We start from the raw sequence: 18,032 nt of genomic DNA, 5'->3' as shown, positions 1-18,032 counted from the left end.
CGACTAGGCTTCTCTAGTCATTATCAAGCTATGATAAAAATTAAAATATGACAGGACAATATAGGTGATTATGGTTGTCTTTCTAAATGCATTGTTCGAAACTTTCAATAAAATTTTGTAGATAATAAACTCAATAGAAAAGTAAGACGCCAACTTATACCCTTGTGTTATACCAGTTTTAGTCTGACGGATATAAAGAGTCCTAAATATTGGTATAACTTTATTGTTTAATATAAAAAAAAAAAAAATACATTTTAGCACTGAATTACTTTGTGTAGACATTCATTTAGCAAAGGTTGGTCTTTCAACAAATATCCATTCTTTTTTCCCCCTTTGAGTATCCTGTTTTTTTAAAAAATAATTAATCTCCATACAACATAGCGTGAACAGTACTAAAGACTCCATCCGGCATTTCATTTTTTACAAGAGAAAAACTGCGCCGTGACATTTCAATAAGTTTCTGGTTTTCAGAAAGCATCATTTCACCATACAAATACACTCCCATAGACTGTAAAAAATTTAATAACAATTAAGGTACATAAGTAGATATTGTTGTTCTTGTTTTCTCAAAGGTGTTATAAAAGTTTATCTATTGTAACCTGGCGCCAGGTAAATGCCAACATATTTAGTATGTCTTTATATACTCTTAGTTGAATAGAAACAAAAACAGATTAACAAGGTATACAGACAAATATTAACGTGTTTAACATTGTGATAAACATTTAGTTAAATATATAAAAAAAACAAGATTCATAAGTGTGGCAGTTTTTATAAATGTTCAGTCATTTAAAGATACATTTTGTAAGATTTAGATAAAGAGCTAGCTATTCTTGCTATAATAGTTCGAAAATAGATAATGTAAAATTATTGATTTGAAAATGTCATTCAAATTACTCTATTAAAAGAAAATATATTAGCCTTTGAGGGTTTGACAAGACGTGTGCAATAATTTCAACCACCGTACTGGTTGTTCGAAGCTAAGTCTCGCTCTTCCATTTTTAAATTAAATCAAAATGAGGCTGAACTTTTCTAATCTATTTAATATCGGAGAAATCCGATGCCATCGAGAGTTGATTATGGCCTGTATCAGTTAATTAATGTCTAATTAATAATTTAGATAACATTTAAGACCTAAAGAAAGACCTGCAATGGGCAGATTTAGCTCTAGGTCATTTCGGGACTGACATTTGGTTCATTTTTATTTCCATAATTCGCTTGCGCGTAGGGTCTTTAGCAGTGGGAGGAAACCAAAGTGTCCAGAGAAGGCCCACGACGTTGTACAGGCGACCCTACTCCTTGTCTCGTACAAGCTGGGAATCGAAACCACGCCACTTGACTCAATGACAAACCTTGGCCACACAACCCCCTTGCACACAGAAGAACCCTTTACTGTTAGAATTCGATATAAGAGTAGGCCATATCACCACTGTCCAGGCAAAATTTCCTCATAGTACACTGTATGGCATATGCCTGTGCTTATTATCCTGGTCGGAACAGAATATAGAGACGTTAAACTCCATTTTATTTAAATGAAATGAAATGGGGTTTAACGTCCTACTGTTTTGCTCCGAACTGGGCTAATGAAGACGGACATACGCCATACAGTGTGTTATGAGGGAAATTTTGCCCGGACAGCGGCACTACGGCCTACTCTTATATCGAATTCCAACTGTCAAGGGATCTTTTACGTGCCCGCCAATGTGTAAACTGGACCTCGGTTTTTCGTATCACCCGAATGACTAGACAGCTGTCCTTGTCAAGCCCTCCGTCCTGCAACATTGACAAGGGGGAACCACGCCAGAAAATCTGGGTGAACTTTCTCGGGTAATTAAGGGATCGAACACCCGACCTCCAGGCTAGCATTTTATTTAAATCTATCGATCTAACATCGTATCATCCATCAATCTCAATAATTCCTCACCTCTGATTATTTACCTAACCACACATTAAAACCTCAACCCATTGTTACGCTATTTTATCACCCCTCGTTATCCTTATTAATTTACATTCATTGAGTGTAAAAATATAAAAACATAAAAAACCTCTAGTAAAGAATAAAGCGCATTATTAGCAGAACATATTACTACGATGCAATCGTTTAATAAGAAAACCATTTTATAATATCACCTAATAGTCCCGTGGGTGTATTTGATAAAGTATATCGCGATAATTACAATCAAACAAAGTGTGTAATATGTTTTAAATACGATGGAACTAAACGTAAGTCATGTTTGATCACTCAAATTAACGATGGTACGTGTGTTTAATTAAAAACAGAAATAGTAATATTATATGGGGATATTATTAGATAGTACAAATAGTGATACATTACCACATTTCAACTTTATTGACGTTTATTCAAATGTTTTGAGTTATTATGTCTATCGCCCAAATGATATTCTTTTGTTTTATCATGTATTTTTATCCCCACCCACCTTAAACAAATAACCAAAAAACAACAAAACATTTCGGGTATATCAAACAATACAAATAGTGCATTATTCCATTTCGATTTTATTGACGTTTATTCAAACGTTTTGAGTTATTATGTCTATCGCCTCTTTGGTTTTACCATGTATTTTTATCCCTATCCCCACTTAAACAAACAACCAAAAACTACAAAACATTTAGAGTATATTAAACAATACAAATAATCATTATTCTATTTCAACTTTATTGACCTTTATTCAAACGTTTAGTATTTTGAGTTACTATTTCTATCACCCAAATGATGCGCGTTTGTTCTATAGTGCACAATGTAAACACATACCATGTATTTTTACCCCCCCCCCCCCCCAAACAAACAACCAAAAAACAACAATACATATGGGTATATTAAACTATACAAATAGTGCATTATCCCATTTCAACTTTATTGACTTTTACCCAAACACTTTTTGCGTGGTAATTTAAAATGAATTCACTATTTTGAGTTAATAATTATCATGGCGGTTGGATGGACGAATGGGTAGCGCGTACGCTTTGTATCATAATGTGTATCTTTGAGTCAACTGGCGTGGTTACTTTAGGCCTGAAATGCTATGTAAATTATTAATTAACTTATCCAGACCATAATCAACTCTCGATGTCATCGATAGCCTGAGATATTTACTGGATTTGAATTCGATTTGCTGCTCAACCTCATTGATGATTTAATCCAAAAATGGATAATTAATCGAAACTATGTTTTTTATCGTAACAACTTTAATAATGATGTTCGAGGCTAAAATCTCGGTTCAAAGTGGAAATTTGACTGAAATTTTCCACAAATTGCCTTTACATTATCTAGTTTTTTACTATTATAATGAGAACAGCCAGCTCTTTATCTAATCTCCGATAATGGCCCTTTAAACACAACGAATATGTTTCAGCATGCGTTCTAGCCCAAATTCCCGTTTTTACTCTATTGTCACTATTTTTGGGTTTGACAGAATTCAATTCCTGAACGTTCAATCGAGCATCACGACAGTCTCTTGTTTGTATAGATCTTGTTCCGAGTTCACAAAGCATTCTCAGACTTAAGTTAAGAATTTACTCAACTTTCAAAGGATCTTTTACGTGCACGCCAATGTGTATACGGGATCTCGGTTTTTCGTCCCATCTGAAAGAGTAGACAGCTGTCCTTGTCAGGCCCTCTGTCCTGCTTCAATCACAGGGGGGAACCACGCCGGAAAATCTGGATGAACTCTCTCGGTCAATGCAGGGATCGAAATTGAGACCTCCAGGCTAGCGAGCAAGCGTCTTACCCACCCAGCCACCGTGATCCCCCAATCACTGTTTATGAGAAATATCTTTGATCCAGAAACACAAAACTTTGCACATAGTTTCTTATTGATGTATTTGATACATTAAAACTATAAAAAGTTTTATAAATGGCTATTCGTTATTTACAATATGGCGAACAGTTTTGAACAAATTCTTACCTTTAATCTGAGAATGCTCTGTGAGCCCGGGGCCTTACCTGGTGTTGTTTGAAGTCCGAGAATGCTCTGTGAACTCGGGGCCTTACCTGGTGTTGTTTGAAGTCCGAGAATGCTCTGTGAACTCGGGGCCTTACCTGGTGTTGTTTGAAGTCCGAGAATGCTCTGTGAACTCGGGGCCTTACCTCGTGTTTCTTTTAAGTCCGAGAATGCTTTTAGAACTCAGGGCCTTACCTGGTGTTGTTTTAGGAACCGCTCAATCTCAGGAAAATATTTGGTGTATTTATGTTTTATTATAAGTTCACACATTCGATGATATACCTTTAAATAAATAATAAATAAATAGAGAGAGAGAGAAATGGGGTTTAACGTCCACTAGACACAAACTAGGTCATTTCGGGACTAACATGTGGTTTAATTTTATTTTAATAATTCGCTTGCGCGTAAGGGTCTTAAACAGTGGGAGGAAACCGGAAGACCCAGAGAAAACCCACGAGGTTGGACAGACGACCCTACCCCTTGTCACGTACAACCGGGGAATCGAAACCACGCCAGCTGACTCAATGACAGACTTTATGATACAGCGCGCACACGCTAACCATTCAGCCATCCAATCCGCCATACCTTTAAATATATATTAAAATTATGGAGAGGGGTTACACACAATCTGATTAAACCACAGATCCTATTTCGTTTCGTTTTTTATATTTCAAAATTTCGTTTTATTTGTCTTTACTACACTAGGATCTGGAAGCTAAGAGTTGTTATATAACCTGCATTCTGGATGATGTAAGGGATGATGTGTCGTCAGTCTTCAGTTAAGTCAGTCTGATTAAACACAGATCCTATTTCGTTTCGTTTTCTATAGTTCAAAATTTCGTTTTACTTGTCTTTACTACACTAGGATCTGGAAGAGTTGTTATATAACCTGTGTTTCGTTCTTTTTTATACTTTCGATGGCCTTACACTATATAAAGATCTGACCGGTTGTAATTAAACGTCGAGTCAGGGGGTCACACGAGCGGCTTTTGACCCTATGACACCAGACATTGATTAATCAATCAGCGTTGACGTTTCTAGTGGTTTACCTACCGTTCTGTGCACCGCACGCCAAGAACTTGCCGTAACAGACTGTTTCATTAATTAATCCCTCACATTAACCAGAACGCGGCTTATATAACAACTCTTCGAGATCCTAGTGTTGTGAAGACAAGTAAAACAAAATTTTGAACTATAAAAAAACGAAACGAAATAGGATCTGTGTTTTAATCAGATTTGAAGCATTTCTACCGCCTTGTTCGCAATATAATCGGTACAAATGAACTCAAGACAACTTATTTTAATATCAAACATCACAAATTGTTATAAATACCTCTGCATTAGTTGAATCTATATTGTATTGTTGACGTAGACAGGTAAACACATTCTCAGGTAAATTGTCTTTATTTAATAATTCTTCTAATAATAGAACTTTCTGATCGGCATTTAGCTATATAAATAGAAAAAGTTATCGTGTAAAATGCACATTCGGTCATTGCTACCATTAAACTGTAAAACGCATTAGGAACTTTATTGAAGTATTGTGTTGGCTGATTGATTGATTGATTGATTGATTGGTTAAAACAACAGGAAATAGAATATCGTTTGTTATTTATAGTTATGCTAGGTTTCCACCGTAATGCCCCCGTCAGACCGGGCTGGCGTCCTTACTGCGCTGCTGCGACCGTACGGCGACCAGAAAATGCACAAGGTCGCCGGCAAACGCGAACACAACGGACGAAAATGTCCCAAAATATTACAAACTGGAAAAAAATTCGTATTCTCATAGCTTTCCAGTTTAGATCGCAGAACCTTGGCGTTTGTTTTGAACATGCCCAAAATAAACGCCGTGACTCGGCGATCATTGGCGACCATGGGGACCACAGCACGATAGCTGGTGTTTCCACCACGCTTATGGCGATCTTAACGCGCTTTAAAACCATTTTCCATCGCCGTAGCCGCGAAGTAAGGACGCCACCCCGGTCTGACGGGGGTATCACGATTCGCGTTACGATTGAAATCGTGGTTTTAATCGTGGTTTTAATCGTGGTGATCCTATCAGGTCTTATCGGCACGTACCAGATCGTAGAATCATTAGAGACTTTTGGCAAGCTGAATTTTTCCCATCCGTACAGTATACGTGATACGTTGTGTCAATTATGGCAAGCCAAAGCGGAATTAATTGCAAGACCGTTTTTCTGCATGGAAAGAGAAAAAATCGAGTATATAACAATTTTTTCATCACCTTCCAAGCATTTTTTTTCTGTACAAAACGACGTATAAAGATTCAATAAAGATTATGTTTTTCCATTGCTGCTCTTGTATTTTGTTATAGTCAAGTCAATTTATACTGTTCATGGAAATAATTTACCACTATATTCGGTTTTTATAAACAACTCAACAAAATTATTTTGCACATGTCAAGACAAAAAAAAATTCACATGTCAAGACGGAAAAATTCACATGTCAAGACGAAAAAAAAAATCACATATCACGAGCACGTGACCTTTCAAGACCACGTGACCCTTCAAGAGCACGTGACCACAAAAACCAATGACGTCACTGCAAATGGGGGTTCTGAAGGATACGAGACACAACGTCTCTTATCTCATTTGAGGACCCAGCTGTTCTGTGCCGAAGATCCCTAAGTAAATCGTCAAAATTTGACGAAACGATCAACTTATCGTCTGACGGCCCCGACATTTTTTTCTTCCCACAAAGTTGATGACGTCATCGGTTTTTGGGGTCACGTGCCCTTGAAGGGTCACGTGCTCGTGATATATGATTTTTTCCGTCTTGACATGTGAATTTTTTAGTGTTGACATATGAATTTTTTCGTCTTGACATGTGTATTTTTTTGTCTTGACATGTGAAAAATAATTTTGTTAAATTGTTTATAAAAACCGAATATAGTGATAAAATATTTCTGTGAACAGTATAATTGACTTGACTATAACAAAATACAAGAGCAGCAGTGGAAAAAATAATCTTTATTGATTTACGTCGTTTTGTACAGAAAAAAATGCGTGGAAGATGATGAAAAAATTGTTATATACTCGATTTTTTCTCTTTCCATGCAGAAAAACGGTCTTGCAATTAATTCCGCTTTGGCTTGCCATAGTCAATGCAGTTTATGAGTTTTGGCAGATTTTCGCATCGCCTGCATATGCATAGCTGAGCTGAGCATAGTTCTATTACAGCATGATGGCAGATATCTACCAAGATCACCATCAGTACTAGTCACTAGTCTAGTGCCTAGCCTACAGTCGGTAAACTTTTTTATGTCGAATCTTATTAAAAATCCTCGACTTCGACTCGACAGCAATTTTTGGTTTCACTGATGTATCATTTCAGAAAGTTTACATTTGCAAGGTTCCACCTCCTTAAATATACAAAGTAGATCAACCAGCATGGAGAAAGACAGAAAAAGTATGAAAATCCCGAGAAAAACCCATCAAAAATTATGATTAAATTCCAGTCTTAAAACCACACAAAATATACACATTCGTGTGTAGATTCATAAAAACGCCTTGATACAAAATTTCAGCCTCTAAAAATAGCAAAAAAGGCGGTAAAAAGACGACAATGTTATACGGACCTTTTCCGTATGAAAGCTGTTCGATACGTGTTGCCGTATCCGTGTGCCGTATCACGTATGAGAAATACACGTCACACACAAATTCCATACGGATTTACGCTTGCCAAAAGTCTCTAATAGGGATTATCCCATCGTAACGCATCGCACGACAGTGGGAACCTAGCATTATCTAAATCTAATAAATTGTCGTTTAAAATGAACATTCGGCCATTCCCACCTTTCACACAATAAGAGGGAGAGGGGACGTTAAACCCCATCTCTCTCTCTCTCTCTCCCTCTCTCTCTCTCTCTCTCTCTCTCTCTCTCTCTCTCTCTCATTATTGTAATTAAACTATTTAAAAAACAAAAAATAAAATAAAAAAGAAACAAACAAATGCTATAATTCAGACAATAAGAGATAAAATCCCAATCTGCTATTTTACACTTAATCAGTATAATAAAATAAAAGCTTTAAAACTTTTTATTTGCACAACATTGATCAGGCATTTCTTTTATTTTATCTTTTCTTTTAAAAAAAAGAAATAAAATCTACAAATGCAATAAAAAAAAAATAATAAAATTATCCCGTCAACCTAACACGGTTATTGAGAATGAATTGAAGTCGTTTAAATGAAATACAACCTCGTGAGTCTCGCTGGTCACATCAATTTTCCTTTTTTTATTGGACTTTTTAGAAACATGTCGACACGTGGAATAAATATTCTCTATCTGAAAACAAAAGAAGAAAAAAAAAAACCGAACGTAGCCATTGTTTATTATCAATTCCTAAGGGAGAGAATTAGCTTTACCTAGTATTTTTTTTTTCAATTTGTCATCTTTTTTTTCCCTGGCACTATGCATCAGTTTTACCAGATTTCAGTGTGGGCGTATTGTGTCGTCACGTTGATCAACAGCTCTTCTATGAACGTTGGCGGATCTTTTTCAAATTTGGTGTGCAGTATTGTGGTCATGAGATGACGAACCCTATGGTTTCGCGACCACCCACACTTGAGTTATCCCCCCCCCCCGCCATTTCCGAACAGAGACTACACTTTTTAACTGTCTGTATGGGAGTTTTCCCCCTTTGTCGAAAACTTTGTGAACTCGATAGACACTACAGTTTCAACAGATATTTTTTTTTTTTCAAATTCAATAACAAGCATTGGGGTCATTAGATGATGAACCATATATTTACGTGGCTAAGTGGGTAAGACGCTGGATCGCTAGCCTGGAGGTAGGATGTTCGATCCCTGCATTGGCCGAGAAAGTTCATCCAGATTTTCCGGCCTGGTTCCCCCTTGTCAGTGATGCAGGACGGAGGGCCTGACAAGGACAGTTGTCTAGTCCTTCGGATGAGACGAAAAACCGAGGTCCCGTGTATACATTGGAATGCACGTAAAAGATCCCTTGGCAGTTGGAATTCGATATAAGAGTAGGCAATAGTGCCGCTGCCCGGACAAAATTTCCCTCATAGCACACTGTATGGCGTATGCCCGTCTTCATTAGCCCATCATAGGAGCAGAACAGTAGGACGTTAAACCCCATTTCATTTCATTTCATTTCATTTTAAATAATCGTAGGAACATGTCCTTTAAATAATAATTGAAACCTATATTTCCTGCTATTCTCCTTTAAATAATCATAGAAACCTGTATGTCCTGCTATTCTCCTTTAAATAATCATAGAAACCTGTATATCCTGCTATTCTCCTTTAAATAATCATAGAAACCTGTATGTCCCGCTATTCTCCTTCAAATAATCATAGAAACCTATATTTCCTACTATTCTCCTTTAATTAATCATTGAAATCTATATTTACTCCTATTCTCCTTTAATTAATCATTGAAACCTGTATTTCCTGCTATTCTCCTTTAAATAATCATAGAAACCTATATGTCCTGCTATTCTCCTTTAAATAATCATTGAAACCTGTATGTCCCGCTGTTCTCCTTTAAATAATCATAGAAACCTATATTTCCTACTGTTCTCCTTTAATTAATCATTGAATTCGGTCAGATGTAATATTCAGGACAAGGGCAATAGCCTTTCAAGAGCGTGTTTCAGGGGTAACGATATGGACTTTCGATTTTCTTACATGTTCCGGAATTATATCCACGTGTTTATAATACAAGACAATGGTAGAATAGTTATTGTCAGATCTTTATCGAGTGTAACAAATTCAACATGGACTAGTTTTCTCCCCATATTAAATATAATGAAATAGTTCAACTATATAAATCAATGTGCTTGGTAGCATGCGATGGGCAATGAATTTGTCAATTTTAATTGTCAATTTTAATTACAAAAATGTCCAGGTTTGTGCAAGCAAATGTAGCCGATGCAAAAAATATGTCAAAACAAAAAAGAATCTTGTATTTAGTCTGGAATTTACAAAGTCAAACATAAAAAACTCCATTGAAATAATAAAAAAAAAATCCTAAAGCTATTATCGATTATTTTATAGGGTGATATTACTGTCACCAGGGGATGTAATTAAATTTGAATTATTTTATATTCGTTGTAGCCGAAATGGGCACAATTGAGATTGGCTTGATCGAGACAGCTTAGGGGAGAGAGAGAGAGAGAGAGAGAGAGAGAGAGAGAGAAATGGGGTTTAACGTCCACTCGACACAAACTAGGTCATTTCGGGACTAACATATGGTTTAATTTTATTTACATAATTCGCTTGAGCGTAGGGGTCTTTAGCAGTGGGAGAAAACCGGAGGACCCGTAGAAAACCCACGAGGTTTGACAGGCGACCCTACTCCTTGCCACGTACAACCGGGGATTCGAAACCACGCCAGTCGACTCAATGACAGACGTTATGATACAGCGCGCGCACGCTAACCATTCAGCCATCCAACCCCCCAGACAGCTTCGGCAGGAACTACATTATGTGTTATATATTAAATCGTCGTGGTTCGTTACAAGGAGGGAGCCACGGTGGCTAGGAGGGTAAGGCGCTGGCTCGCTAGCCTGGAGGTCGGGTGTTCGATCCCTGCATTGGCCGAGAAAGTTCATCCCGATTTTCCGACGTGGTTTCCCCTTGTCAGTGATGCAGGACGGAGGGCCTGACAAGGACAGCTGTCTAGTCCTTCGGATGAGACAAAAAACCGAGGTCCCATGTAAACATTGGAATGCACGTAAAAGATCCCTTGGTAGTTGGAATTCGATATAAGAGTAGGCGATAGTGCCGCTGCCCGGGCAAAATTCCCCTCATAGCACACTGTATGGCGTATGCCCGTCTTCATTAGCCCAGTATAGGAGCAGAACAGTAGGACGTTAAACCCCATTTCATTTCATTTCGTTACAAGGGTTGCCTGCCTAACCGCGAGGGTTTATTTTATATATCTCCCCCAAATTCTTAAACCTAACCCTAATTATAAACCTTGGACCTAGCCCCAATGCTTACCAAAACACTAACCTACAATCTCGCAAACAATCACGTGCCCTAGCCTAACATCTCAGCAACCTTGACAAAAATTGAGCTGGTCTTAACAAATAGATTTAACCGTCCCTACAGTATGATTGTAATTGTTATATCATTAGGGTTACAGCATGGGCGTCACACATGGGGGGGGGGGGGGTCTGAATATACTTCCCACCCCCAATTTACATAGTAGGCCCAAACACCTATTTATTTACAACAATTATTAGGATTAGTTAAGATTCTATCTGTATAAAACCTGTACATATCCCAATATGGTTTACATTGCTAAAATAAAACACAGAGAGAATCATCCTGGAAACGTGTGAAGTGAAAATAAAATTGTGTCTAGTTAGCCTGTCAGAAATATTTTGTTAATTGTTTTCTGCCACTTATCAGAGTGAATCGCATGTAGGTACCCAAAAACATTATCGCCTAAACCAAATATTTATCGCCCGCTCAGTCACCCACGTAACAATAATACTTTGTACGCGGTGTCTCGGCCAATGAGCAAACGAGTTGTGTAGACAGCATGGCCACATGGTGTTTGTTTATATTTTTTAGCGGTTTTAAAAAAGGGTTAGGGTTAGGGCTGCGCACCCCCCCCCTCCCAATATATATTTCACGGCTACGCCTCTGTTACAGAACCACGATAACTCTGGAATCTCGTCTAGTTTCATCTAAATGTCACCTGTACCTGGTGTTGTCAGAATATCTAACTTGGTAGCAAGTTTAACATTCTGAGTCGAAATAATGGGGATCGAGTACAGATATAAGCATTAAGTTGCTTGTTACTGTATCCAATTTATTCATATTATCCCTTCATGGTTGTATATAAGAATTCTGAATAAATACTTTTTTTTAAATCATTAAGATCTAAATCAACTATTTGCTAACTAGTTACTATACTTGTAACGTTAAACTGTGTGTTTAACGTTACAACTGATACAGTCTAAGACTCCTTACGCAAGTTCAAATAGGTTCAAACGCACAATTGTCAACACATATTACAGTTTGTATTGGAAAAAGTAATTCTATGACAAATAGTGAAGACTGGACCACTAAAATAGTTACCGAACAGTTTTTCTTTGTGGTTATGCGTTCTACATTTGCATAGCGATGTTTCTTATAATGACGTATTCCGCAAGCAGCCATGACACCGGCCAGTGTTCGATCCCTGCAGTGGCCGAGAAAGTTCATCACGATTTTCCGTCGTGGTTTCCCCTTGTCAGTGATGCAGGACGGGGCCTGACAAGGACAGCTGTCTAGTCGTTCGGATGGGACGAAAAACCGAGGTCCAGTGTTCACATTGGCGTGCATGTAAAAGATCCCTTGGCAGTTGGAATTCGATAAAAGAGTAGGCCGTAGCGCCGCTGCCCGGGCAAAATTTTCCTCATAGCACACTGTATGGCGTATGCCCGTCTTGATTAGCGCAGGTTAGGAGCAGAACAGTAGGACGTTAAACCCCATTTCATTTCATTTCGGCCATCCACCCCACCCCCACGATTGGGTAATCAGAGTGACGCAGCAAACCAGGTGAATATCCTTAAAAAGATAAAAATCACAACAAAAGAAAGAACATTATTATGACAGATTTAAATCTGCCCTTAGGGACCAATTTTAACAAAACATTCTGATTTAGGGTTATCTTACGCGCTAAGAGTAGAACAGGGTTTGATTGTTGATAAAATCGCAAATATTTTAACACAGGATGTAAGGTGATGGAGAGTCTCTTTCAAAAAAACCCAGTGAAGACATTTAGACCAATACGTCAAGATCTTCAGTAAATAAGAACGATAAGCCGATTTCCCCTGTGACCCTAGATGACCTTTACAAACCTACAGAAAACAATTAACGATAATGTTTCATATTAAAATCAAATGTATCACACGTATTATTTTATCAACAAACTGGACATTGTCGAATATAGCACTAACGATTTCAATGATAAAAATCGTCATCGTCTATTGTTAGTTTTTACCACAATATGGACACGGATGTAGAGCGAAAGTTATTTTTAGTCTTTCTCTCTCTTTCCCTTTCCCCTTTTCCATGGCGATTTTTTGTTGACTTTTTGGTGTAGAATCGAAGAAAAGGGTTTGAAAATACATTTTCTGCTAGGTTTTGGTGAATATTCATGATTTTGAGGCGGAAGGATACGAGAGTTGAGAGGTTGGTTTGGTTGAAATGTAGGGCCGAAAATTGCATGTTTACTTGTCTCTACTTCCAGCTAGTGTATCTCAAGTTTTTCATGGTGAACCTCATACGTGCTTTTGGGCAAGAGTTTGCCACATGTTGCTCCATCTGTGGCAGAAAGCGTTCTACCCAAAGAAATTTTGGGAAAAAGTTAGAGCCGGTCTAAGAGACGAGAATTAACATTAAAGTCAATGGGGAAACCATTAGTGATGTGGCCATATATATAACCAAATGACATGGTTGTATCGTCTGATTAGAGCGAGCGGGGTTGTGTGGCTAAAGGGTTAGCGCGTGCGCGTTGTATGTTAAGGTCTGTCATTGAGTCAACTGGCGTGGTTTCGATTCCCGGGTTGTACGTGACAAGTAGTAGAGTCGTCTGTCCAACCTCGTGGGTTTTCTCTGCGTCCTAAGGTTTCCTCCAACTGCTAAAGACCCCTACGCACAAGCGAATTATTGAAATAAAAGTAAACCATATGTTAGTCCCGAAATGACCTAGTTTGTGTCGAGCGGACGTTAACCCACCCCCCCTCTCTCTCTCTCTCTCTCTCCAGAACAAGAAAAGATGTGAGTATTTCTACATCCCTTGAAATGATTTTTAATTTTTTTAAAACAAACAAGACATACCAAAACCTGTGATTGGGTAACAATAATTCAATGATTCACTAATAACAAACCAAACATCAAAGGTTCTATTGATCTCAGAACAGAACCGCAACAGTTTTATTGATTCAAGAACCAACCCTCAACAGTCCTAATGATTCCAGAGCCGACCCTCGACAGTCCTAATGATCCCAGAGCCGACCCTCAACATTTCTACTGATCCCTGAACCAACCCCAACAATCCTATTGTTAGTCGTTAACACTCACCGAGTCAATCAAATCAAAGTGACAAGTTAACATTTCCTGATAACATCTGAATACACGGGTCTAGAGTTCGGCAAATCAAGCCAGCAGGCAGCTAAAAATCCATTAGTACTAATAGTTCTATTAGTTTCTGGTAATGGCATCGTAGGACAATAGAACACGGAGAAAACATTCAAATGTAATAGAGGATAATAAACAGATTAATTGACCGACCTGGGTCCTTAACCTGAGTATGACCATAATGATTAATGTCTTTAAGTTACACACTGGAAACAGAAGGAGAGATGATGGGTTAACAGCGGGAGAACCAATAAAATATTGTTTTATGTGATCGAGACAATAAGTTAACAAATAAATGCAGCGATTAAACATTTTTTTATCGTCCAATACGTCATCATACGGTATTTGGATGTAGAATACGACAATAAACTATAAGACATTAATTATCTAATAATTTATTTCCTGTTATACTTTCATTTATTCTATTATCAGGGAAGAATTGCAGGGTTATCTTCCCCATGCGCGAGAAAATATTTGAAAAAAAATGCAGCTTCAAAAAATATTGCTTTCTAGAGCACAAAACCTCTCGAGACTGCTTTGATTATCAATTATCAAAATCGACGTATATTCAAGACTAAAAAGGGCCCTCAAATATAAGTGTGCCGTACTGAGTACCGTGCCAATTTGGCCCACTGAAGTAAGGTGGTCTAGGTACGAGAGTGTGAGACCGAGAGAGAGAGAGAGCGCGAGAGAGAGAGAGAAAGAGAGAGAGAGAGTTTAACGTCCACTCGACACAAACAAAGTCATTTCGGGACTACTATATGAGAGAGAGATGGGGTTTAACTTCCAATCGACACAAACTAAGTCATTTGGGGACTAACAAATGGTTCAATTTTCGTTCAATAATTGGTTTGCGCCTAGGGGTCTTTAGCAGTGGTAGGAAACCAGAGGACCTGGAGAAAACCCACGAGGTTGGACATACAACCGGGAAATCGAAACCACTCCAGTTGACTCGATAGCAGACCGTATGATACAACACGCACGTGCTAACCATGCGGCCATCCAACTCTCTCTCTCTCTCTCTCTCTCTCTCTCTCTCTCTCGTAGTAATATATAATTGTATATATCGACCTACCTCTTTATTTACAGCTATTATCATTCTGTTTTTAGATTTTATTGTAGCCGGGAAATTTTTAATTGGCTGAAAAAACAAAACAAATAATATGTATTTGATTAAAGTTTCCAACCTGGCGTCAGTGGAAATGAAATGAAATTAAAGGTTTAACGTCCGTGGAGCAGGGTGGAAATCCTCGGGCCGAGGGTCCTGGCAAATTAAAACCGTCTAGTAGTTCATCATCATTGGCAAGGAAAAACCGAGATTCTTGTACACACTAGCGTACACATTAAAGAGACTTTGACGTTGGAATAATACATTCTGAAATGATACATTAGTGAAACCAAAAATTGCTGTCGAGTCGGAAGTCTAAGATTTTTTAGTAAGATTCGACACTAATTCTTTTTTTAAAATTTTAATAGCTCAGCAACTGTCGAACGACTTCACTCCCTCCAGTAATTCGTAGCAGGGGCGTGCTGGCAGGGAGTTTAGGAGGACGGTGTCCTCCCAGGCCCCCATTAAACAATAGGTCCACCCGTATAAGCGGGCCCCCCTGAGAGCTCTAATTTTCACGCGGAATCCCCTCAAAAAATTGAGAGTGCGCACGCGAAAAATCATACATACATCCCTCACTAATTTGAAAATTATGTAGTTTATTCTGTCTGTTAGTCAGGGGTCTTTATCAATATCCTTGACCATTATATAAATTTCTCATGTTGACACTTTATGTAGCTTTAAATTGTCAATATTCGTACTTTTCTCTTCATTATACGTATGTATATAAATTTTATTCCTTATTCAAATTTGCCTTTTTTCAAAAGTGCTCAATCAATCGGTGGTGCTGATAGCATAATTGCATTTCCTGCATATGTATATAAATTTTATTCTTTATTCAAATTTGAAATTTTTTCAAAAGTGCTCAATCAATCGGTGGTGCTGATAGCATAATTGCATTTCCTGCATTTTTGTGTTAGTATCATGTCTCATAGAGACTAAAGATTCATACATGTATTCATGCCTCGATATGTATAAGATGCAATTTATTATTTGGATAGAAATACATTGTATTAGCATTATATTAAGCAGACCTGTCATGAGTGTCTTGTGTAGTACAGTAGTATGTCTTATAGTCAAAATAGCAGCATAAATTTGGAAAATATGATACCTAGATTTCTCCCAGAAGTGCTTGCAAAACGCGTTTCCCGTTGTCAAATTTCAAAAATTTTTGGGGGGAGACCCCCCCCAGACCCCTCTGCCAGCGGCGCACCAGCGGCGCGCGGGTCGCCTCCGTGGCCCGTCCTCCCAGGCCCCTTCGGGGCCAGCACGCCCCTGATTCGTAGGCTAGGCACTTGACTAATACTGATGGTGATCTTGGAAGATATTTGCTATCATGCTGTAATAGAACTAAGCTCAGCTCAGCTACTCATACTACACGGCGCCAAAAACTGCCAAAACTCTAAAACTACATTGACACAACGTATCAAGTATCGGTATCATGATGATACGGATACGTGATACGACTGGGGAAAAATCTGCTTGCCAATAGTCTCTAATGTGTGTCAATGATTACAGACTTATTGTGCTGAATTTGGGTACGGGTAGAGTTGTAACACAGAATGAATTTGGTTGTAGGTGGAGTTGTAACACAGATTGGATTTGGCTGTGGGTATAGGTGTAACACAGAATGAATTTGGCTGTGGGTAGAGTTGTAACATAGAATGAATTTGGTTATAGGTGGAGTTGTAACACAGAATGAATTTGGCTGTGGGTGGAGTTGTAACACATAATGAATTTGGTTGTAGGTGGAGTTGTAACACAGAATGAATGAATTTGGCTGTGGGTAGAGTAGTAACACAGAATGAATGAATTTGGCTGTGTGTACAGTTGTAACACATAATGAATTTGGTTGTAGGTGGAGTTGTAACACAGAATGAATGAATTTGGCTGTGGGTAGAGTTGTAACACAGAATGAATGAATTTGGCTGTGGGTGGAGTTGTAACACATAATGAATTTGGTTGTAGGTGGAGTTGTAACACAGAATGAATGAATTTGGCTGTGGGTAGAGTAGTAACACAGAATGAATGAATTTGGCTGTGGGTAGAGTTGTAACACATAATGAAATTGGTTGTAGGTGGAGTTGTAACACAGAATGAATGAATTTGGCTGTGGGTAGAGTAGTAACACAGAATGAATGAATTTGGCTGTGGTTAGAGTTGTAACACAGAATGAATTTGGCTGTGGGTGGAGTTGTAACACATAATGAATTTGGTTGTAGGTGGAGTTGTAACACAGAATGAATGAATTTGGCTGTGGGTAGAGTAGTAACACAGAATGAATGAATTTGGGTGTGGGTAGAGCTGTAACACAGAATGAGTTTGGGTGTGGGTAGAGTTGTAACACAGAATGAATGAATTTGGCTGTGGGTGGAGTTGTAACACATAATGAATTTGGTTGTAGGTGGAGTTGTAACACAGAATGAATGAATTTAGGTGTGGGTAGAGTTGTAACACAGAATGAATGAATGAAATGGGTTTTAACGTCTTATTTAGGAGGTGTTTATCGACATTGTAACATGCTATTTTTTAGGATTTTTAAAGAACTTATTTTATTGTGTAAACTTCAAACTTCGTGAAACTGCAAATAGGTTAGAAGAGCGCGAGTTGGCCTTCCTTCTTCGACCGCCGCGACTAAAGATCCCTATGCACAAACAAATTATTGAAATAAAATTGAGCTATATGTTAATTCCGAAATGACCTAGTTTGTGTCAAGTGGACGTTATTCTCTCTCTCTCTCTCTTTCTCTCTCTCGTACAAGATTTATGTGTTTATTGAATAAGGAAGTTTGAGAATAAAAATAGAAGTAATTGATAAAAGAAATATACCTCGTCAGTGATA

The 18,032-nt window shown here is 38.1% G+C and overlaps 1 protein-coding gene across 4 annotated transcripts in view; it reads right to left on the bottom strand.

The window, feature by feature from the left end:
- Positions 1–207: 207 nt before the first annotated feature.
- The window catches only part of LOC126819094 (aminopeptidase O), a 55,075-nt gene continuing 37,250 nt past the window's right edge, over positions 208–18,032 (bottom strand). The window contains exons 11-15 of one of the 4 annotated variants that reach the window (XM_056100406.1): positions 15,159–15,224; positions 8,179–8,265; positions 5,293–5,409; positions 4,155–4,241; positions 208–508 (exon numbers count right to left, since the gene is read on the bottom strand). In XM_056100406.1, the coding sequence (XP_055956381.1) occupies positions 362–508; positions 4,155–4,241; positions 5,293–5,409; positions 8,179–8,265; positions 15,159–15,224 (504 nt within the window). In that variant the 3' untranslated portion in view covers positions 208–361. Of the gene's footprint in view, positions 509–4,154; positions 4,242–5,292; positions 5,410–8,178; positions 8,266–15,158; positions 15,225–18,032 lie in introns of those variants that run through there. The other 3 variants (XM_056100407.1, XM_056100409.1, XM_056100408.1) reach the window with 3 other exon arrangements.

The sequence above is a fragment of the Patella vulgata genome, chromosome 4, assembly GCF_932274485.2.
Source record: "Patella vulgata chromosome 4, xgPatVulg1.2, whole genome shotgun sequence".
NCBI lineage: Eukaryota > Metazoa > Mollusca > Gastropoda > Patellidae > Patella > Patella vulgata.
The sequence above is the reverse complement of the archived record's forward strand: the minus strand, read 5'-3'. Positions and strand labels throughout refer to the sequence as shown.